Source organism: Cuculus canorus, chromosome 5 (genome assembly GCF_017976375.1).
Source record: "Cuculus canorus isolate bCucCan1 chromosome 5, bCucCan1.pri, whole genome shotgun sequence".
Classification (NCBI taxonomy): Eukaryota; Metazoa; Chordata; class Aves; order Cuculiformes; family Cuculidae; genus Cuculus; species Cuculus canorus.
Window position 1 is genome coordinate 4,864,152 of NC_071405.1, and position 24,540 is coordinate 4,888,691.

General features: G+C 48.3%; 1 protein-coding gene across 2 annotated transcripts in view; it reads left to right on the forward strand.

Annotated features, from left to right (window-relative positions):
• Positions 1-20,161: 20,161 nt before the first annotated feature.
• The window catches only part of TMEM260 (transmembrane protein 260), a 40,251-nt gene continuing 35,872 nt past the window's right edge, over positions 20,162-24,540 (forward strand). For both annotated transcript variants that reach the window (XM_054068475.1, XM_054068476.1), the window contains exon 1: positions 20,162-20,288. In XM_054068475.1, coding sequence (XP_053924450.1) covers positions 20,195-20,288 — 94 coding nt within the window. In that variant the 5' untranslated portion in view covers positions 20,162-20,194. The remainder of the gene's footprint in view (positions 20,289-24,540) is intronic.

The following is a 24,540-nucleotide window of genomic DNA, read 5'->3' on the forward strand; positions in this document are numbered from 1 at the left end:
GCCCGTGATCTGTAGGTTGGAGACCTCTGAGTGCCATATATAGAAACTCATTAATTTGAAAGTTTATTGACACCCTCCCTGCCCTGCCCGCATCTTTGTTGTTTCCTGGTGGAGTCAGACAGAGTCCTAGACCAGTGCAGACACAGTCGAAGGTAGCACACACGTGGCTGTGGACACGGTGCCTGGAGGCGTGCTGGACTCAGCACACGTTGACCGTCACGGTCCACCTCCGGTCAGTGGTCCCTGTTGCTGTCACAGGTAAATGCAGCCCTGGTACAGGGGCTGGGGTGTAGCTGCCCATCCTGCGGGACGCAGGCGAAACCCTCTGCCTGAGTCTGGAAGAAAAGAAAAATGCAGTGGGTACCAGAGGGAAAGTACAAAGAATGTGAGATGTTGATGGAACTCAGTGACGGGGTCACACGCGGACCCTGGTGATGCTCAGCCAGGCACTGGGATCACATACACGGATTTGAAATATGGGCAATAAAAGTAGCAAAAAGATCTTTCAGGAGTAGAAGAAGGGGTTTCCCATACTCAAAGTCCACAATAAGCTCTTCCCTTGACACAAAGGAATATCCCCACAAGGAGTAAACGAAGAGGGAGGAAGGGCCAGGCAGGACAACGCAGCTGGCTGTGGAGCACACTCAGTCCTCCGCGCTCCTGGGGACAGGGTGAGGCGGAGGACAAGACATGGAAAGAGAGCAGCTGGATGCAATTCCTGGTGCTAGCTCTGACCCCGAGTATAGGAGCTGAACTCTTAGATTCCCATTTGATTTGAGAAGGAGTTGTGATAAACTTATCTGATATTTCTCACCTATCACCACCCACGCCTGCCCTTAGAGTTTGCCACTAAATAATTCACCACAGGGGTGATGGCCCAAACCTGCTGAAATCAAAAGGAAGGTTTTTGGCTGACTTCAGCTGCCACTGGATGCAGCCCCTGGGAAAAAGCGATGTAAACCTCAGTCCTTATTTACCCTAAAGCCATCTCAGTGCTCATCAGTCTCTTTTGCCAGAGGCATCAGCAGGTCCTGCAGCAGGTCCTACTCCTGGAGGTGCTCAAGTCCAGGTTGGATGGGGCTTTGATCAGCCTGATCCAGTGGGAGGTGTCCCTGCCCATGGCAGAGGGGTTGGAACTGGATGATCTTTAAGGTCCCTTCCAACCCAAACCGTTCCATGATTCTATGACCTTTTTCAGCTCAAATATCCACCAATGAGGGCAGGTGCTGTACCAAATGTTGTGTACACATTGCCAGAAGATCAGGGCACCTCCAGCTCCGAGTTATGCTTTGTTTCTGCTAGCTGCGTTCGCAAATTCAAAGCAAATGTGGTTCCCTGGATATGTGCCCTAAATCCTGCTCTGGCCTGACAGATTTAGGTAAGCATTGGTCCGAGTGGCATCGTGCTTCTTTGACAACAGCTCCTGCGTTGGGAGAGAAGTTATATGGCTTTGCTTTCCTTTTTGCCTGGCGATTGGTGTGCAAACACCCCCTCCCTGGAAAATAATGTATATTGTCTCGAGGATTTACGTATCGCGGGCTGCAATTTATGAGATTCTGCAGGCTCTGCTGGTAGCTTTGTATACTGGGGGTTTCATTTTAGTGTCATCAGCCACAGATTACGACTGCAAGGGGTGCCTGTCTTTAATCTCATTTTTGAAGGAATTAATGTGATTAGTTTTGATGAATTAATGGTATTTAGGTGTGCAAGGTTAGCATGAATTAATGTCCACCTATTTCTGTTGTGTGGCTGACTATTGCAAAAGGACTCCGGTAAGAAATCTTTACACAGTCTCTGTTTCCTCCCCCTTCATTCTTTTGTAATGCTCTTTTAGGAGATTAAAAACAACATTTGGGATTTTTTTTCTTTCTTTTTAAGTAAAAACAAAGATTGAAGATTTTCCCCTGGGTAGAGTTGACATTAACTTAGCCCGTGCTGAGTCACAGAAGGCTAACAAGCATTTGGGAGCCCAACCAAAAGCCTCTGCTTTATCAGTGCTGCATATGTAGGAATAATTCGTGGCTCAGCCCAGCTTTCTGTGGAACTCTCGCATTCACAGAAGCAGAGAATGTCCTGAGTTGGAAGGGACCCACAAGGATCATCAAGTCCAACTCCTGTTCCTGCACAGGACAACCCCAACATTCACACCATGGGTCCGAGAGCATTGTCCAAATGCTTCTGGAAAGTTCTCAGGCTTGGCGCCGTGACTGCTTCACTGGAGAGCCGTTCCAGTGCTCCACCACCCTTTGTATGAAGAAACTTTTCCTTGATGTGTTCAGCCTGGCGAAGAGGGGACTGAGGGGAGACCTCATCACGGTCTACGGCTTCCTCACAAGAGGAGGAGGAGGAGCAGGTGCCGATGTCTTCTCTCTGGCAGCCAATGATAGGACTCAAGGGAATGGCAGGAGGGTGGACCAGGGGAGGGTTAGGGTGGATATTAGGAAAAGGTTCTTCCTCCAGAGGGGAGTGGAGCACTGGAACAGCTCCCCAGGGAAGTATTCATGGCCTTCAGTGTCATGGGCCTTTTTTCTAACTTACCTTCACTCGTCTCTGTTTCTGGAGTACATTTATATTAAGCTTTCAAGCTACTGTCAACGAACCCAAGGAGTAAGAAAACTGACTGTTAAAAAACTGAGACTCCTCTGCGTTCCCTTCGTCCCAGTGACCAGGGGCTTCCTCTGTCATGAGATACCAGACAGGATCTAAGAGGTTGTGGAGAGGTGGGTGTTGGTCTCTTTGCCAAAGTGATAGATGAAAGCACAAGAGGAAATGGCCTCAAGTTGCGCCAGGGGAGGTTCAGATCAGACATTAGGAAAAATTTCTTCACTGAAAGGTTTCTCAGGCCCTGGCAGAGGCTGCCCAGGGAGGTGGTGGAGTCCCCATCCCTGGAGGTAGTTAAAAGATGGGTGGATGAGGTGCTCAGGGATATGATTTAGTAGTGGACAGGGATGGTTGGGCTTGATCTCAAAGTTCTTTTCCAACCTAGTGATTCTATGATTCTATCTGGGTGGAGGGAGATTTTTTACAGAGGGTTTGGTTTCTTTCCTAAAGAGGAGTCTCGAGGAACAGGCAGGGAACATCTGTACTGCTGGAGGGATCCAGGCTTTATTGTTCATGCCTGTACAAAACGACATGGTGACAACTACAGAGTCACACCCTAAATTGGGTTTGCTACACTGTGCTGGCTGAAAAAAACCAAATAGGAAATACCCAAACCCCTTTACGAGGGAAGAACCTGTATTATATGATGGGCTTCTTTCTTCCATATAGGTACATTTAGGAATGGCTAAAAGTCTGTGTAGAACTGCCTTGAGCTGTTCTTTAAGTTAATTATCACTTCTTTTGGTACTATGAATGGCTGTTCAATGACACTGTCAGCGAGTGGAATGAACCAAATTACTTTAATTATGGAGTAATTGCACAGAGTGATGGTAATTAAATCTTGATCAGTTTAAGTGAGTGAATTAATTGCTCCAACTTGGAATGCACACCACAGCAAGAGGAGTTGTTTTGTAGTTTAATTAACATCAACCACTAAATTCTTATCATATCTAAAATGCAGACAATTAATGAGTTTGATTCTGCTCTCACCTTAATAGGAACTAGGACAGAATGCACGCTGAGAAAGGTAGCTGTGGTAGCAAAAAACTTAATATTCCTGTCAGTTGTGGAGATATATTAGTTATAGTCCCTGCTTTGCCTTCCAGTGAAATGTGCAAATAGAAATATTTCCATATAATTAGCTTCTGGCCCCATTTTGTTTCAATACCCACTGATCTGCTAAACAGGAGACTTTGCAAAATTTGTTAATGTTTTAAACTTCAGCTGCCTGTGTTTTCAGGTCATTTTTAGCCTCTTCCCCTCATATCCCTCTTGGCCATTTGCAGGGCAGTCTGTCCTGTGCCACCACCTAGGCCTCCTATAGGTCGTTCATTTATTGATCGTAGTTTCCATCAGACTACTCTGCTTAATGATTTAGCATTATACACATGATTATAGGCAGCAGCCTGGAAACCAAACTGAACCAGAGGCGAGGAAAGAAACGCTAAAAACAAGCTAAATGAGGAATTCAAGAGCAGGTCCTTGAGTAAGAGAATAATATTTCAGTGCACTTACCTACAGTGCAATGAAAACATATTTTAATCACTTCCTCTCTATGACCTGTAAATTAAAATGGTGTAGATTAAAGATCTCAAACACGGCCAAGCTGTTGTTGGTCTTCCAAGAAGAGCCAAGTGCTGAGTTTTGCTTCTGCACACCCACTCCCGTGCCATTGGCTGTCCAGGAGACAAACATAGTTTTATCCATCATTATCTAAACCCTTACTTCCCTTTCAGATGGGGAACACGCTCCCTTGGGACATCTCCCTGTCAGCCTAACCCCACTCCTCCTGACCAGGGATGGGATGCTCTATTGTGAGGATGGTGAGTCCCACCATGTCCCCTCTTCATGCCCTTGCTGTGTAGCTCTTCCTGAAATAAAAATGAGATGTAAATTGTTTTCTACCCTTATCTTGTTTTCCTAAGGGAAATCTGCACTCTATTTAGGCTGTGTGGGAATGGGGGAAATCTTGTTGAAAGAGCAAGGGCATGTGGAGATTGTGACATTGTCTTTGGTGCCCACAATCCCAAAAGAGAGGCAAGCCAAAAACGAAACGCACAGGTGCTTGCCGCACTGGTGATGCTGCTTAAGAGACATTTAAATATAAAGAAGAAAGGAGTTTCTGGCAGATGATGCAACTACAGGTTCAGAGTAGTATTTTTTAGCTTATGTCATGAAGGAGATAAAAGGAGGGGGACAAGTCCCTGGGATGAGACACTTCTCTTACAGGTACTTTAAAATATTCGTATTGAACACCTGGTTGAGCCACATTCACGCACAGAGACAGCTACAGCTTTCACTAACAGCGTGACGAGGCGCTCATTTACTCCACGGAGAAGGTGGTGGAGGTGTAACCCCGAGCTGGAGTTGTCATCTGTGTGTTCATACCCATCACCATCTTACCGGAGCACTGATGATAGTTACCAACCGGCATCTCGGAGGGCAGCGGCCACAGTGGGAACAGCATCATTTCAGTTGCTCCAAGGCTCAAGAGGGTTTCAAGCAGTTAAACGGAAAGCGAGCCCGTGAAGCCTCTGAGTTTGGCCAAACATGGTAACCTTTCAGATATAGAAAAGTACATAACGGGGTGAGTTCAAGCAGCTTTGCCTGACTGGTACCAAGCATTTGTCACTGCTGAAAGACTTGGGGTTACATCGGCAATAGCACCCAGCAGCTTCCACTTAGCTGCTCTTTTTTTCCCCTTTTCTTCGCTATCATGTTTTCTCTTATCCGCCAGCAGTATTTTGCCCAGCTGGCAATGCCAGACCAGCCACTGCACTTTCACGAGCTCCAGCTTGTGTTTTCTCTTTAATCATTGCTAAGAACCAGCACCGTCACTGACCTGCTATTGCCAAAATGTTGCTTTGCCCAAGGCAAGTTCTTGGTTAAATTTTCCACATCTTGTTCTGACCTAGGTTGTGTTTCCCTACTCCTTCCACTTCCCTGCTCAACTGTGTGTCTTGGACACAGGCACAGCTAAAAAAGCTAATTCCTGTCTGAGTGATATCTCTTCTGATTTGAATTGCCATCAGCTCGTAGCGTGACACCATCTTTTGGAAACCAAAGAAAGAATTTGCCGAATTAGAGGTATTTCTCCATCCATTTGAAAGATTTCCTGGAGTTAATTCAAATTCATGGCTCCTGTGGCTGCCATGACAAAATCATAGCCTTGTAAATGGCCAAGGAATTCCCATTTGTAGGGATTTTTGATCCCCCGAGGCATGCTCAGCTTCTGCTAAGGACACAAGCCACATGAGGGGTTTAGCAGCTTCCTCTTGCTCTGTACCACCATCACGGTCACAAACCACTTTTCATTTGTTTAAGAGTGTTGTCTTACTGTTTTACTACAATAGCACGGCCAGGTGACAGCTGGGCTCACTGTCATCCCAGCTCTCTGCTTTCCTTCTGTTTTCTTCCTTCTTTAGTGACTTTGCTCACAAACTGGTGCTTCGCAGGGTTAAGTGCTTTGAGAAACAGTCACGTCCTGAGAATATCTACAAGTAAAAGGGCTTTTCTGGAAACCGATCCCCTTAAGTGGAAGGAAGGTCCTGCTGTTTGATTTTGGTGGTACAAGACCCGTTGGCCAAAGGACTTGTAGCAGCCCAAAGTTGCAGGGGTTGAAGCAGCACCAGTAACTTATTTCTGTGTCGACAAATGTTGTCTAAACTGTATGGGAATACCAAATCACTTGTTCCCTATTCCCCTGGAACTGGACAAAGGCCAGAATTTTGACTCTTGTTCCTACCTCTCTGTCCCTTCTTCCAGTTCTCTTCTCTAGGCCCTGCAGAGTCTATTTAAGCCCTGAATGAAGCAGGCTGTGCCAGCCTGGGTGGATCTTCATCCTCTCTGCTGCAGGCACACAGCTTCTGGCCCCATCCCCATGCAGAGAGAGTTGCCTCCCTGTGCTTCTGGATGATGCTGTGTACAGATGGGACAGTGGAATCCTGGAGTAGAGAGAACCAGGGAGATCCCCAGATCACCTGAGTCTCAGCACAGTCTGCAGCCACAGGACTAAAGATTTTGCCTTTCCTCACAAACCACCACCTTCATTTTGGCAACTAAGAAGAAGCACCACACAGCCCCCATGCTGCCAGTATCCCTGCATCGTGGTCAGGGACCTGTGCCAAACACCAACTACCTTTGGGCAACTGCCTGAAAGACCGATTGCCATGTGTGCTACTGGAAAGACAGACAAGGAGGGGAATTGCTTGTTTCCATTATAGGGAAGGTCTGAAACTGCTTGGACCTGAATTTCCTTCAGGTCCCCATCCCTACTGCTTTCACAGGGGTGGCCCCAGACATGCTATGCTCTCCCTACACCTCCTGGATGGCTCTTGGGGGATGTCAGTCTTCTCCAATGCCATCAAGATAATTACTTGTAGTGATGGTGCACAGAATTGAACATCCGTGCTTGCTGGCATCCCAGCGATGCAGCCCTCCTCCAGGACACTTTCTATAAGGAACAGCACACAAATTCTGCCAACTCCATGCAGCCCTAGAACGGTTCTCGTTCATTTGATTGGATGTATGAAATCCATATGTCATCGATCTCTTTCTGGTGGCTGGAGGCTCTTTATGAAGCTTAAATCTCTGGCACGTGGCTGTGCCCAGTAGGGCCAAGCCCCAGAGCCTGCCAGGGCAAGCTTCCTCCTCCTGCTTCTCCCACTGCCCTCTGGTCTCCCTCTCTTGGCAACCAGCACTCCCTGCAGTGACTCTTAGTTCCATTTTAGGGAGCTCCAAAATCTTTCTGAATTGCCTCCCAGCCCCTCCCAACCCCCAGATAAGCCATGAGATGAGCTGCAGCAAGGTCAGCCTCCACCAACGTCGGAGAGCTGCGGCTGCTTAAAAATGATGGCTTTGTGAAATTTGTGGGTCCTGTGCAAAAAATCAGCCCTTTGTGGATATTGTCTTTGCTTTAATGTCCGGTTTGGGCTTTCCAAATTGCTTTCCAGAGGTTGAGGAAAGGAATTGGGAGAAAGGAGCTAGGTTTGGAAACAACCCAGCCCTCCGCAGTGGGAATGTGTGGCTGAGGAGGTCCTGCGGTTGGCAAGGAGGAGGCTGGCAGAGGCCGAGTGGGATGGAGAGGTGACAGACCCGGCGGTCAGGACCAGCGTGCCAGGAACGCTGCTCGGCCACTGCCAAACCATCCCCAAGGCCCAGCACTGGCCAGGCTGTGTGGAGGACACCCGAGAGGAATGGGGAACACTGCCATGGAGAGGTGCATGAGAAGTGGGAAAGGGAACGAAGCCCAGGAACGGCACGTGGTCAGGATGAGGGGAGAATCCACGCGGGGTCAGAGCCCTTCTCCCTTTATCTTTGGGAGATTTGGGTAGCTTACTTTATTTTAGTCCCTTACGACACATTTACATAAAGCTGCTTTGGGTTGAGTGCTTCTTAGTGCTGGTTTCTGTTCTATTTAAACATAAATGTTTTAAAGTGCACAGATAGGTTTTTAACAGGAAAAAAATTGCACGTGAATTACATTTAGTTCTTGTTTACCCACACAGCTCCAGCCGACACTTATCAACAGATTAACTTTCACTAAACTTTCTGTGTAATATGTTTTAAAACAACCCACTTGAAGTACAGATTCTATTAGTTCCTGACCTTATGTTTTAAGGGGAAGAAAGTGGCTTTACACTCCATGAAATGTGTTAATGCATGGATAGAAGCCCTTTTATCCTCCTTCTTACATTAGGTCCAATCAGGAGAATGGATTATGTTTTTAATAATCTGACATTAGCACTAAAAGTAACATTTAAGGCATTAGTCTCCGTCCGTAGCGCAGCGCATTCAGAGCTTTCTCTTTGTGCGTGTGCGTGCGCGGCTGCGGTAAAACGTATGTTTATGAAACAATGCATTAGCCCAAACTGCCCAAATATATGGGGATAAATTGGGGCAGCAGATTACTGCTGACATCACTTTTTCAATTAGAGGCAGAGGGAAGATTTGATGGTCATTTTAAAACTGATTATGGAGGGCAGGGATTAGAGGCTGTTAGAAACAGGATGTCTTATTCTCCTCCCAGCCTTGGCCTCCTGGAGCTCCATGGACTTCAGGAGCACGCACCGCTTTATGGGGTGGAATAAGGCCAGTGTTGCTGGTAGCCCTGGTCACATGTATGGATCACCCGTTACATTTAGGGCTGGAACACTTTCCCTGGCTTAGTCCCTCAAAAACATTGCACAGGACACAGGAAGAAATCCAGAGTCTCTATCCCTTCAGCAAATGCTTTAGTGGAAAGCCAAGTCTTCCCAACTGGTCTGAGAATTGGGGTATCCTAGTGGATAAACCCTGTTGGACAGGACCGTTTGCTGGGCTGTTTGTTATTTTCTCTGTCTCCACGCATGCTTTGAGGGACATGTAAGTCATCTCAAGCCCTAAGGCCCCCGACATTGCCTGGAAAAGACAAAAGAGAGCTGAAAAAAAAGGGAAGATCAAGAGGAGAAAGTGGTGCATGTGGGCATCACCACACAGAGAAGTGAACTAGGATCTGCCACCCAGGCAAACTTACCCAGCATTTAATTCCCTTCACTCAGAACCACTTGCCTTACTTCTAGGTGTAGTTTATCTAATTGCAGCTTTCAGCACTTCAGGCTCACTTCACCTTTGTCTGTTCAATTAATCAGCCTTCCAGCGTTAGAAATCTTCTCCTCATGGGGTACTTACAGACCACAGTCAAGTTACCACCTACCCTCCTCTCCGCTAAGCTGTAGATGGCTAAATGGAACTGGAAAGCGGTTTTTCGCATCCCGACTGGTACTTAGAGCAATTTTTAGACCTCCCCTATGTTTTAACAACTCTCCTTGGGAAGCCTAACCTGAGCCTAACACTCCAGCAGTGCTCCTGTCAGTGGTAGACACAGATGTAACTTTGCAGCTCCTACGTCCAGGGCAGATGCACTCCCTGTTTGCCAAAAGCCAAAGACAAAATGCTTCATCTTTTATTCCTCTGCTGCTGAGACAGCATCCTCCCACCTTTTCACATACACCTTTTGCTCCTGCATCTATTTGACAGCAAGACTCCTAAACTGCGGCAAGCCTTTGGCTTTTTCTCCACTGATGGCAAACAATGCTTATCTCTGCAACATATGTGCAGTAACTGTTGTTTCGTGGCAGAAGGGAAATCCACAAGCTATCCAGCCACTGCACCTGCCTGCTTGGACGGAATTCCCGTATATGTGTTTGCTCACTGGAGTTAAGCGGGTCCTGGGCTGGGAGACCAGCTGGGAAATCCAGTTATTCCAGGCACAAACAAATGAGCGAGGGGCGGAGATGGGCAGCCATTCCTATTTGACCGCAACCAAGGGAATTTGGCAGCGCATGGTCCTGACTCTTTATTTTAATTCCAGTTGGTCCATGACGAGAGAAATTCAAGTGAGCCAAAGGAGGTGGGAGACAGGACATCCCCCACCCTCCAATCTGGACTTCTGACACATCTTGTCTGGAGTGCAGCACTAACACAGTGGTACAAGGTGGCCACCCTGGACTCCACAGACTGTCCTGCCTTCTTCCTGCTCTGGTACAGCCTTTTTAACACTGACGGAATGGTGTCTCTTTGTCTCCATACCCCAGGCAGAATGGTGGTTTCTGGGAGTCTTACTGGCAGCCTCTCAGAGGTGTGATTATGTCTGGGGTGGGGGAAGGAAGCGCCAGGTGTAGGGGTGGGTTCTGAAAAGCTTATGATGTTTAGTGGAGAGCTTCCTTCCCCAGAAGTGCTGCAGAGCTGGGTACTTCTTGGAAGATGAAAGATGAGACCCCACGGATGCCTTCATTCTGAACTTGGTGTCTCCCAGAAAATAACAGGAGTGACCCCCTAAAGTCAGAATCTATCACAGAATCAAAGAATGTTTTTAGTTGGAAAAGACCTTAAAGCCCATCCTGCTCCAACTCCCTGCCATGGGCAGGGACACCTCCCACTGGATCAGGGGCTCCAAGCCCCATCCAACCTGGCCTTGAACCCCTCCAGGGATGGGGCAGCCACCACTGCTCTGGGCAACCTGGGCCAGGGCCTCCCCACCCTCACTGCAAAACATTTCTTCCTAAAATCTCATCTCAATCTCCTCTCTTTCAGCTTAAAACCATTCCCCTTGCCCTATCCCTGCACTCTCTGATCAAGAGCCCCTTCCCAGCTTTTCTGGAGCCTCTTTCAGTACTGAAAGACTGCTCTAAGGTCTCCTTGAAGCCTTCTCTTCTCCAGGCTGAACAACCGTGGGTTGTTGAACCTGATGGGTTTTATCCACATGTACAAAAAATAAATCAATTTTAAAGTTTTTTTCCTGCATTTATCACAGTGTTCCTTCCAGATGGTCGACTGCAGTGGACAAAAAAACAAGTTAGATAAGCCAATGGCCGTATTCATGAACAACCAGTGGATATTACATTCCTTTCTGCAGAAGCTTTGTTTGGGAAGGTCAAGTTGTATGGCATTATCTGACATTGATGAGTGAAAAAATCCGCAATGTTCCTAAAAATCAGAAAAAAAATGGTGTAATTATCTCATATACTGCAGAAGAATTATCTGTGCTGATTAAGCTGTCGCTCGTTAGCTCATCATGCTTATCAAGTCACCAACTGGCAGCGCCTTTGACCCCAGCAGTAATGATAGCGCAGAATATTTGGATCACCTTGGGTCATGATGCACCCATTTTGTCTTTTTTTCCTGCTAATATCATGTGCAAATATATGCACAGCTGACCCCACCAGAGAGTCCCCCGTCCCCTGCAAGCGGCTTCACTTGCTCTGTGTTTCCTTTCACAGTGTAAGTTCAGACAGATTTGTGGAAAGCAGGAGATTTTGTTTGCGCCTAAATCTTTTTGTAGGATTTTCTTTAAAGGCCTTAATGCCATCGGAAAACAGCAAGAGGCAAATTCTGCTTTCGGTTACACCGAGTGGGGAGTAAATCAGCTGAAGGCAGTGAGGGGTGTTGGATTTATCCCAACGAAGGCAGAAGCAGAGCTCAGTCCCCAGCACTTTTAGCTATTTTCTGCACCAGCAGTTCTGGGCTTTGAAAAATGAGATGCATTTTTCTCATTTTGGCTTGTGAGGAGCCTGAAAATACCGGACCACAGAAAACGGAGAAGTCTGAGTCTTGTATAATAAATCATAAGCGGTGGCAACATCAGGCACATTAACATAAAAGCAGACTTTGTAGTGACTACTAACCATGTAACACTGTAGTCACGCTTGCCTGGGCTCTTACATGCAAGAGAGAGGAGAAGGAATCTGTAGAACCTCTTCCCCTTCAGTTAATGTAACATGGAAGTTTTGAAAGTGTCAAGAACTGCCCTATGTAGATATTGTTTCTTTTGATCCACCCTTGAAATACCAGGTTTAGGAATCATTGTTATATTCTGCAAAGATTTTGGTCTCTTGCTTTATTTTAAATGTAGTTTTCATGTGAGTGTCAGCAGCTATTTGGTTTTCATAGAAGCATAGAATTGTAAAGGTTGGAAAAGACCTCTAAGATTAAGTCCAACCATCAACACAATACCAACATGTCCACTAAGCCATGTCCTGAAGCACTACATCTACACAGTCTTTGAACCCCTCCAGGGATGGAGACTCCACCACTGCCCTGGGCAGCCTCTTCCAATGCTTCACTACTCTCTCAGTAAAGAAATTTTTCCTAATATCCAATCTAAACCTCCCCTTTTAAAAAGATGCTCAAGACAAGACCACTCTGCCTCAAATCCAAGATTAGGCAATGCCAGATTAGAAGTTTGCTGTCTTAAAGGGACCAGACCAACCACCTCACTTCCCTCCCCAGAAAGCTTCATTCACGTGACAATTTACTAGGGCTCTGCCTTCAATGTCCCTTTCATTTGCAGAGTCTTCAGCCCCTCATCTCAGCCACCTTAGAGCCTCTGGCACCTTCAACAGCTCTTTTTGATTATGAAAATGGTCCCTGATTTATTTCATAACGACTGTCCATCCTAGGTATCGAATGACTTGTGAAAAAACAAAACCCAACCACAGGCACTTGGGTAATCGTTGTTATAACACTCATACACCTGAAGGCCATACTGAAGTTCTGTGCCGGTGTTTTCTAAATCTTGAAAGTCTGACATACAGAAATTGGTGTGTCCCTCTACTTTAGCCTCAACAGGAAGAGAGCTGATGTTCAGATGCAAGCTTGGAGCAAGCTTTGGGGCATACCAGGAGAGACCTGGGTTTAGGCTGTGTTTTAACATGTGCTCGGTTGTGCTCCCACTTGTGATGCAGACAGCTCGGGCAGAGTGTGCTCCCCTCATACGGTCTTTTGCTCTTGGGCCCTGTCTCCTCGTGGGGACATCCCACAGCTATGGTCCAGCAGATGAATTGAATTTGGGGTCCTTCCTATAATACAAGATCTTCCACCAAGGCAGCTATCTCGAACACGGACTGCTTGTGCAATGTTCTGGCCACATGGGCACTGAGCAACTGGCAATGTGAATGGGCAAGACAGATCTGGGTGTATGCCAGGATTTAATCTGGATTTAATGTAATCCACTTATTCTGTTTCCTAGCCTGGCCTTCTACAGGAAATGGAGATGGAGCCAAAATACCTTGAATCTGGTTTTGTGCTTCCTGACCTATAAGGAGAAGAACTGCAGGACCTGTACAGACCTTGAAACAAGTGGCCAGAGCATGCTCAGGAGCTTTGCTTGGAAAAACACGTGCAGAGGTCTATAGGAGCTGTTGGGGATACCTTTGCCACCCACAGATATGTCACTGCTGAGCTTAGACGTACCGCTGCCAGCCATCAGCATGCTGAAAGAAACATAGGTGAAGTCTGGAAAAGGCTTCTGTTTTGAAGCTACGCAGAATCTCAGTGTCCCAGCCTGAATGTCATGGGAGAATTATGCTTAAATGATTCAGCCATTACTGAGAAGGTAAGAGAAAAACTGTTGTGCTTTGCTCCTGTGCCATAAAAATACCATCTGTAGGACTGCCCCCCACTGGAGCAAGGACTAAGAGGGTTTAGCCAGGGATTCGCCCCTAGCTGGCTTGGGAAAAGCAAACCACCCCACACAGACTAACAAACTCAAAATCCTAGCCATGCACTAACTTTCGAGCCCTTTTTTCCTCCCAAATTTGGATTTATTTCATTAGAGGTCTCCAGGTAACATGAATTCTCCCCGAACTGGCGTGTTCTGCAGTCTGACGGACCTCACACGAGCAGGTCTGCTTGTGTAGGGGGACAACAGGAGTCCTTTGCAATTCCCTTCTCTTAAAGGTTTAGCAGCGTTGTCTCCTCAGAGTTCAAAGCTACAGCAGCTCTAATTCACAGTTGTAGGAGCAGGCAGAGCTCTGCGTCTCCAGAGACTGGCTATAAGCACAGTCCTAGCTCTACCTATCCATAAGTCTTCTCACCGCCTTCCTCCTAGGAAGCACATGCCTGGCAATGGGATTTGAACCTCTTCTTTGGTGATGAAAAGAAGGGAATCCTTGGCCGAAGTGTATCTTAGACCTCCTTCTCTCCTGCTGTTCTACACCACCTGCTGTTGTTCAGCATCTTCACAAGTTAACTTTGGCCATACATCAACACATCACTGTCCTGACCATCAACCTGATCTCCGCAGAATAGTTTGGAAGAGAAAAGGTTCCTACTGTAACCTTACCATAATGAGCTGTACGCAACAGCCTTATTGGAGAACACACAACTTCTGAACTGACTCTGGAGCTCCATGAGTTTTCAACTAGAACTAAAGACAACCTGTGGTAGCTTAACCACCAGTAGCAGCACTGGGGTTTTGTTCAATACAAGAACACAACAAAGACATGGGCAGGGCCAGGTAGAAAGATACCAGTAAACCCAGGTAAGGAGAGTGATTTTGGCGAATGCAGTTCTTGTCCTGCTTGAAACTCATCCTTTGTGCAAATTCCCTGAGCGAGACCCTCAGCTCACACAATCTGATCACACAGAATCACAGAATGGTGGGGGGTGGAACTGGATCTCATCCAATTCAACCCTCCTGCTAAAGCGGGTTGCACAGCAGCGTGTCCAGGTGAGTTTGGATATCACCAGAGAAGGAGACTCCACAATCTCCTTGGGTAGCCTGTTTCAGTGCTCCATCACCCTCACAGTAAAGAAGTTTTTCCTCATGTTCAGTTAGAAGTTCTTGTGCTCAAGTTTGTGCCCACTGCCCCTTGCCCTGTCGCTGGGCACCACTGAAAAGAATCTGGCCCCATCCTCTTGACACCCTTTAGATATTCATAAAAGTCAATGAGATCCCCTCTCAGTTTTCCCCAGGCTGAAGAGACCCAGGTCTTTGATCACAGCTCAATAAATGGGAATGAAACAGAGAGGACTGGATGTAACATTCAAAATTCTTCCCTACATGAGTTATCTGATGAGTTTGACTGGAACTGCAAACACAGGTGAAGAAAGGAGAGTCTGAAATGCTGGAGACCACTGAAGCACAACACGCCGTAGCAGGTCTTCGGCTACAGTCTGTGTTTGGCCATTTCTCAGGCTAGGCTGTGAGTTTGTCCACCAATGCACGAGATGGCAATCGATGTCCTACAACTGTAAATAAAAGAAGGATGAAAAGCACTTAAATGTGGTTTATGCTGGTAAAAAGTGTTCCCTTTTTGCAAACAGTGATTACAGATTAGCTCAGTGGTCCAGGGATGAAGGGAACGGGGGCCTCATTTGGTGCACCAGACGCACTTGTGAGAACATGGTCTCTATTGCATTTGTTGGGTCACTGTGCAGATCAACACTAAAGTCTGCCATTAAGGCACACAGATAAATAAATATTATTAGTTTAAGGAAATTAGGTGTGAAAACAGCTGATTGTCAGAGTTCTGGGAAAACCAGCTGAGACAAATGGGATCTTTGACTGCTAAACACATCAGAAAATCAGCGGGAAGACCACTAAGACTGGTGGAGGCAGGGACTGGAGGTCTTCTGCAAGAGAACAAAATCTATCTTACAAAGTTGCAAAATCATTGGAAACAAAATCTGCACAGGGAAATCAGTTTGTTTTTTTTACTTGGGGAAGAAAACGAAACTGATTTTTGAAATAATGACCAACCTGTCCTGCAAGTGGTGGAACTGGGTCTGACTCCCTGTGGATCTGAGCCCTCAGATTCTCCAGCTCTCCAACCATAACCACCCTGGTCCTCTTTCCCACATCAGATGACAGCCAGCCTACTGCTGTTAGCCGAGCTGTGCGGATAGCCAGGCTGGCAGCCCCGGTTACAGCCACGTTCCTCTTTCCTCCCACTGCACACGATGATTTGGACACTTCCCTTCTGCCCAGCTTTGCAAGAAACAGCCGTGACTACCGTAACATCTGGGAGACATTTATCTTTTGTGCTTTGATGGCTTCACAACGCACTGGGGAGCGTCGCAGCGGATATACAGTGCAATCGCATGAAGGTCAGTCTCCTAGATGGCCAGGGTGACTACAAGGAGCCACCTCTGCAGCACATCCAGGCACACAGGTCCCTGTGTGCTTTGGGCAACCAGCCACATCCAAACCTGTCCTAGGTGGCTTGTCCTGGGCCACGCTCACAGCCCAACCCAGTGCTCACTTCAGCAGTACCGAACACGTGCACTTGCAGGATGGGGCAGTGAGAGGCCGGAGGGACGGTCACTGGAGCAAGTGTGATCTTACTCATAGAATCATGGAATCATAGAATCATTTAGGTTGGAAAGGACCTTCAAGATCATTAAATCCAACCAAAGCTGGTGAAGGGGCTGGAGAACAAGTTTTACGAGGAGCGGCTGAGAGAGCTGGGGTTGTTTAGCCTGGAGAAGAGGAGGCTGAGGGGAGACCTTATCACTCTCTACAACTACCTGAAAGGAGGTTGTGGAGAGGAGGGAGCTGGGCTCTTCTCCCAAGTGACAGGTGATAGGACAAGGAGGAATGGCCTCAAGCTCCGCCAGGGGAGGTTCAGATTGGACATTAGGAAAAAATTTTTCACAGAAAGGGCCATCGGGCACTGGCAGAGGCTGCCCAGGGAGGGGCTGGAGTCTCCATCCCTGGAGGTATTCAAAAGACAGGTGGACAAGGTACTCAAGGACATGGTTTAGTGGCAGATAGGGATGGTTGGACTCGATGATCTAAGAGGTCTTTTCCAACCTAGTGAGTCTATGATTAACTTAACACCTCCAAGTCCACTACTAAACCATGTTACTAAACACCACACCTACAAATCTTTTAAATGCCTCCAGGGATGGTGACTCCACCATTTCCCTGGGCAGCCTTGGAAGTTGCCTCTGTGCCACATCTAGCTCCTGTAGCTATGTTGCTGTAAACGTGGGATGCAAGCCCGGTCTTCTCCCGTGCCAAAATAATCCCAAGAACACATAAAATGAAGCTTATTCAAACCATTAAGAACAAATAAAAGTCACTGAATCTTCCCTTTCATGCTTTGCAGGCAGGCATATATCATCGGTGGAAATACCGCCAAACTTCTTGTTTAACTATAGAAGCGGTGCTTATTTGTACTGTTAATGGTCCCCATGAGGACCTACTCTCCTCAGACAGGGATGATGTTTATGATGAAGACCAAGCTGGCCACTCTGCCATTAAAATTCTGTGCCAGCACAGCGATGACAATATTGAAGCTCCGCTAAATGTGTATACACCCAAGTTCATTAAACGGATACTGGCTGTTGTTACACAAGTACAGCAGTTGAGTGCTTTCTGTATTAACCTTATCACCTGATGAGCAAAAGAAAAGGTTTAACTAAAGCTTAGGACTAATTGAACAGCATTTCAGTATTTTCTTATGTAAAACAGGTTTTTATTTATTTGCAATAACTGTGCTCATTCAAAGTCTGTAATAACACTGCCATGGGTGAACAGAATTTGCTTTAAGTATTATTCTCTCTTTTCCTATCTCCTGCCTCCTCTAAACTGTGTCTCTCAGGAGAAAATCTACAACGGAGCCTGGTGAAAAGACAACTCTCTAAGTACACAGCTATTTTGGGGAGATACGTTCCCAAGCTGCGTTTTTAAATTACTTTAGAATTTTCTGTTTATTTTTTCTGCCCGCCTTGGGTATTTCCTGTGCGGAACGGGAGGAGATAGGAGAGAATAAGCCTCCCACGAAAAGGTTGGAGGCGTCTCACCATCAAGACACTGCACAAAACCACTTTCTTTGCTCAGTTGCCACTAGAGTATGCTCTCGTGCTACAAGTTCCAGGGATTCTTTTTTTTAATAAATCAATGTGTGTAGCACAAGGCCACCTTTTAAATGCTTTCCACTTGCCCTAGTGTGGCTTTTTTTTTTTTTTCCCCCCTAAGCAATACTTTTTATCACTGTTGAGCCCAACCTGAGTGCTTTTGAGAAAGCCCCGGAGGGTCGCTGTGTGTTGCTTTATGGTGAGGTGAATCTAACTCGGGTCTGGACAATTCTGAACTTTCAGAGAATGAATGAAAACAATCAAAAAATATATGCCTGGCTCTGACAAACCCAAAAAAAACCAGAGGGTCCACCTCTCCCTCTTGTCTTGCTCGGCTTCCTGGGTTATGCCTGGTGAGGAAGGGGGAGTCAAATCTCCTGAATTAATAGATTTCTGCTTACTGAAGAAAAATGTAAATGCACTCTTCAAAGCGTTTGTGCCAACATAAAGTGTGTCTGTAATCCCAGCCTTTCAAACGGTGGTAGTTATTCAGTAAGATAAAGGCTGTTGTGAGCCTGCTCTACCATATTACAGCACAGTACTTTGGCACCGGCACCCTAAAAGTTCCAGTTTCTGCATGACAAAGATAGAAAACAACTTGCAGAACAATTAAAGAATAGTTTGTCCTTACCATATTATTACCAGCCATTCTTCCACATTTCAATATTCGCCTTTAAATTGCTACCTCCCCCATCAATATAATTAACATACATTAATGGTTAACATTTGTCTTTGGATGCGTTTTCCAAGTTAAATACAAAGAAAGAAAAATAAGGCAAAGAAAAAAAGCCATGCTTCGGATAAAGAGCCTCACCACCAGCCTGCTTTCACACACAGACTGCGCACTTTGCTGCTAAAATTACATTTTAGCAGCCCCAACGGGTGCGGGAACAATGACCCCTCTCATTACCATAGTGACAATGGCTGGCGGAGGATTGCAACATATCTTTTTCTTCTCCCCGATGAACCTCAGCCAATAACAGCAGAAACCTGCCAACAAGTTGAGTGTATTGAAGCTCACTTGGTCACCACAGAGCCAAGCGCTTGCCTCCTGGATGGAAGGCAGCCACGTGGGCCCAGCCGTTATTCAGCTGGCGCTCATAAACCTCAAACACCAGTTCCTTCAAGCAACCCAATTAACTTCTGAGCGGGTTGCAACTTCAGCTTCTTTAGCTGTCTCCATACATACCAGCTAGAGTGTGTAAAAAGACCTTCCTAAATTCCCTTAATACCTCTCTCGGTTTCGGCTCATGCCATTACAGGGTTTTGTGACGGCAGTTTCAAAAGGGTCCTTTGGCACCAGCTTCTCCAGTCCCCAGAACGGGATGCGTGGTCTTTCAGTTGTGTCAACCCTTAATCCTGCTCATTTATTTTTTTTTTAATAAATGCAAGGATGCTATTTGCCTTCCTTAACTACTTCTGCAGTGGGAATCGCTGCTTTTAATAGTCTATACGCTGACACCTTCGATCCTATTCTTCCTCAGCATCTCCTGTAACCTTGTTCAGGACATAAATGTTGATGATCTTTGATCATTTTCATGTAGGTGTCTTCCAAGGCCTGGAGCCCAGCTGAGCACCAGCCTCAGCTCCTGCCCCAGCCCAAGACCCAGACCCAGAATCAGCCCCAGATATAGAACCTGACCAGCACCAGCACCTGGAACACCAACAACTCCAGCACCAGCCACGACCTCAGGAGCAGCCTCAGGCTCAGCACCTGGAGTAGGACCAGGCTCAGCCTCAGCCTCAGCACCAGGACCAGGACCAGGACCAGCCTCAGACTCAGGACCAGGAGCAGCCTCAGACTCAGCACCAGGACCAGCCTCAGACTCAGGACCAGGACCAGGACCAGGACCAGGACCAGCCTCAGCCTCAGCACCAGGACCAGGACCAGGACCAGGACCAGGACCAGCCTCAGACTCAGGACCAGGACCAGGACCAGGACCAGGACCAGGACCAGGCTCAGCCTCAGCCTCAGGACCAGGACCAGCCTCAGCCTCAGCCTCAGCCTCAGGACTAGGACCAGGCCCAGGCTCAGCCTCAGTACCAGGACCAGCCCCAGCACCCGCTCCAGCAGGAGCACCCGCGCTCCCCCTCCACCCCGCCCGCTGTGGTCCAGCCCGCGCCGCGGCGTCCCCCCCCCTGCCCCGCCCCCCGATGGTCCCGCCCCGCTCCTGCCCCACCGCGCTCCCCGAGCCACGCGCTCCCCCGCCCCGCCCCCTCCGAATGTACCAACTTCTCTCAGCAGGAGGGTTAGAAGAGGGCGGGAGGCCTCGCTGAGTCTCTTTACCTGTCCCACGGCCCTGTCTCTTCCCTGTCCGAGCGCTTTTAGTGACGGACTGTCCCGGGAGCGGCTCAAGGGGACGGGGAAGCGAGAGCGGCGGGGAATGCTCCCTCCCCGCAGGGCGGCGGAGTGGTACGTCCCTCCGGCTGCGCGCGGGCGAACCCGGAAGTGTCTGGCGCGGCGGCGCACATGGGCGCGGGGAGTGGGGCCGGGGCGTTGGGCGCTGCCGTGGCGGCTCTGTACGCGGCCACGCTGCCTCCCGCCCTGCCCGGCGGGGATGCGGGTAACGTACCCAGTCCGCCCAGGGGACGGGGGGGCTGCCCACCAGGGAGGTGACACCCCGGGAATCCCTGCCGTGGAGGGGCTGGTGCGCCGCGGTCACCCCGCGGGGGGCGGGATGAGACCTTAGGGCATCGCAGGCACCGTAAAGGGATGCTCATCCCGTACGGGCTGGCGCCTTGTTGTCACCCCGTAGGGTTGCTGTCACCCCATAAGGTTTACACACCATCCCCCCCTTACCCCCCAGGAGCTGGTGCTTTGTTGTCACCCCATAGGGCTGCTTTCACTCCACATGAACTCGCGCCTTGCTGTCACCCCATAGGGTCTGGTGCCTTACTGTCACCCCATAGGGTTGTTGTCACTCCATAGGGTTTGCAGCACACCCCCCTCCCCCCGCCATAGAATCTGATGCTTTGTTGTCACTCCGTAGTGTAGCTGTCACCCCATCGAGGCTGTTGCATTGCTGTCACCCTATAGGGTTTACACCTCCGCATAGAGGCTAGTGCCTTGCTGTCACCCGATAGGGCTGCTGCCATCCCATAGGATTGCTGTCACCTTGCTGCCACTCCACAGGACTGCTGTTACCCTATAGAAGCTGGTGCTTTGCTGTCTCCCCATAGAGTTACTGTCTGTCGGTAGGATTGTTCACTTCATAGGGTCTGTTGCATTGCTGTCACTCCCTAGGGTTGCATTCCTCATAGGGACTGATGCTTTGCTGACACCCCATAGCATTGCTGTCACCTCATAGCATTGCTAACTGTATAGAGGCTGGTGTGTTGCTGTCATCCCATAGAAATGCTTGCTCTCTAGGTGCTGGTGCGTTGCTGTTACCCCATAGGGTTGCTCACTCCATAGGGGCTGATGCTTTGCTGTCACCTCATAGAGTTGCTGTCACCCTATGGGGTTGGTTGGTTGCTTCATAGGGGCTGGTGCATTGCTGTCACCTCATAGGGCTGCAGACCCTACAGGGCCTGCGGTGTTGCAATCATCCCATAGGGTTGTTGTCGCCCCATGGGAGTTGGTGCCTTGCTGTCACTGCATAGAAGTTTGGTCCCCGTAGGGGCTGATGCCCTGTTGTCACCCTATAGGGTTGCATCCCATAAGGCTGCTGTCACTCCATGGGGGCTGGTGCCTTGCTGTCCCCTCATGAGGTTGCTGTCACCCCATGGGAGCTGGAGCCTTGCTGTCATTCCATCCACCCCATAGGCATTGATGCATTGCTGTTGCTCTATGGGGTGCTCGCCCTATAGGGGCTGGTGCATTGCAGCCTCCACACAGGGGCATGTGCCTAACGGGCTGATGCATCACAGACACCCTATGTTGAAGTGCCCATCCCCAGCACTGGGGCATTGCCATCTCCCCATAGACTGCTCACCCCACTGAGCCTGGTGTGTCGTGATCACCCCTGTGGGGGCTCATCCCCTTGGGGTGGGTGCAGCATGATCACCCCATGGTGCTGGAGCCTTCTGACCACCCCGAGCTGTGGTTTTACTGTTTTCGTCCAGTCTTGCTTAAAAACTACCTTCTCTATCATGTGTGCAGCTGGGATTTGGGGATAGGCTTGGATTTTCTAGGGGATGCTTTGATGTTTTTTTATCATGGAGTAGGTACTCAGCAAACTTTCCTTCTTTTTTATCCCAGGAGAGCATTGAGTGGGTCTGTTTAATTCTGTGTCTTGTGGCTGTCTGGTTTTGGATCCAAGCAGTGCATAAAATTCCTTATAGATAAATGGGCTTCTAATGGATGGCTGTATTTTACAGCTTCGGTATGTGTGCAGAGAGGGAGATACACATTTTAACTACAGTTCTTTAAAATTTGCTGTTAGATTTGTTGGAGTTATGTGAATGGCCGTGCTACTTGGTAAAAGCAGGATGGTTTTGTTTACCTGGGTTTACAGGAGAGTGTGTTCCGCTCAGCTCTTCATACACCAATGTAAGGTTGAGCAGTGATACACATGAGTTATTTGATGTGGATGCTGGTGGGCGCTGGCTCAATGTGAGCCAACAATGTGCACTTGCAGCCCAGAAAGCCAACCATGTCCTGGGCTGCGTCAGAAGAGTAGCCAGCAGGGTGAGGGAGGGGATTCTGTCCCTCTACTCTGCTCTGGTAAGACCCCACCTGGAGCCTTGCATTCAGTTCTGGAGCCCTCAGCAGAGGAAGGATATGGATCTGTTGAAGCGAGTCCAGAGGAGGCCATGAAGATTATCTGAGGACTGGAGCACCATCCACCTGTGGATGGGCTGAAGGAGTTGGTATTGTTCAGCCTGGAGGAGAAAAGGCTCCAGGGAGACCTTAGGGCAGCTTCCAGTCCTGAAAGGGGCTCCAGAAAAGCTGGGGAGAGGCTCTTGATCAGGGATTGCAGGGGTCAGACTAGGGGCAATGGTTTTGAGCTGAAAGAGGGGAGATTTAGATGAGCCTTGAGGAAGAAATGTTTTGTGTGAGGATGGTGAGGCACTGGCCTGGGCTTCCCAGAGAAGTGGTGGCTACCCCATCCCTGGGGACAGGTGTTTAAGACCAGGTTGGATGGGAGTTTGAGCAGCCTGATCCAGTGGAAGGGATCTCTGCCCATGGCAGAGGGTTGGAACTGTGTGATATTCGAGGTCCGTTCCAACCCAAACCACTCTGATTCTGTGATTCTATGTAAAGATACCAGGATGGAGCTGTGTTTCATTACAGTGGGCTCTCAGAGGTGCAACCCTGTGTTGTGCATTTTCCCTGTTGCCACGTTTGGATCAGAGGGACCCTGTTGTCAGAGCTGTATGAAAAGGATCTCTTTTTAAATCCCTCCTCCACAGAGCTCGCATCCTGCACTCGGATAAGGCATGCAAGTGTGCCCCAGGTAGTCTGGCCAGTGTACGCCCTTATGTCATTTGCTTCTGCTCCCAGCTTTGTGAAAGGGCTGGCTTTGCTCCTTCTGGCTGTATCAGTTAATACGTGCTGACTGATATATTTACAGTTATTGCCATTTTGTCTTTTAAAGTACTCCCTGATGGGAAATTGAGCGTCTGTGAATGCGCAGGGTGCCTGTGCTTGCAGCCATTCCTGCTGCGCAAAGCCTCAGGAACCTGGTTTTTAATTGTACTCAAGCTTGGGTTTTGCCTCTGGGGTGCAAATAACCATTAGCAACCTTTACAAAGTGGGATGTGGGCTCTGCTGATGAGGTGATAAATCAATGCTGGGATTCGTTCTTTGCTTGATGTGAATTAGCCTGGTAGCTGCAGCGAGGAGCTAAGCAGCACGTGCATGGCTTCACCCCATTTTCCCTGGGTTACCGTGATTATTATATCCTGTTGGAGGCAGGAGGGGGATTGCTCTTTTCTTGATTTCTGAAAGCATCCTGGTTCTTCCTAGCACAGCAGCTCTGTTTACAGAGACGCAGGTATATTTGGAGAAGAGGAGGCTGAGGGGATACCTCATCACTCTCCACGTCTCCCTGAAAGGAGGTTGCGGTGAGGTGTGTGCTGGTCTCTTGTCCCAACTAGCAAGTGATAGGATGAGAGGAAATGGCCTCAAGTTGCACCAGGGCAGATTCAAATTGAATAGTAGGAAAAATTTCTTTACTGAGAGAGTGGTGAAGCATTGGAGGAGGCTGCTCAGAGTGATGGAGTCACCATCCCTGGAGGTGTTTGAAAAACGTGTAGATGTGGCACTTTGGGATTTGGTTTAGTAGGCACAGTGGTGTTGTGTTGAAGGCTGGACTTGATGATCTTGGATGTCTTTTCCAACCTTAATGATTTTATGATTCTTTATATGTGCAGTGTGCGTTGCTCCTCTGCTAATAAATTCTGTTTGATGTGTGAAGGACACTGACTGTAAGTGGATGCAGCAGGGAGATGCCCAAGAATGGTCCCATCTGACGGACTGGATGCTTCAACAGGCTTCCTGCAACCTACATTAGAGGAACTTGTACTGGAGGAAATCTCTGGGCACAGTGTCTCCCAGCTAACCCATGACCATGCTCCCTGTCTCCCCTTATTTTGGGGGTCATTTGTATTTTCTTCTAAATCTACTCTCTGAGCTCCGTGTGTTTGTTGGAGCTGAACAGAGATGGGCTTGGCCCTGCTGACCTCTTGTGCCTGTCCCAGCCACAGCCACCACAGCACGTTCTGTTAATCATAGAATTCTAGAATGGTTTGGGTTGGAAGGCACCTCAAAGCCCATCCAATTCCACCCACTGCCATGGGCAGGGACACCTCCCACTGGATCAGGTTGCTCCAAGCCCCATCCAACCTGGCCTTGAACACCTCCAGGGATGG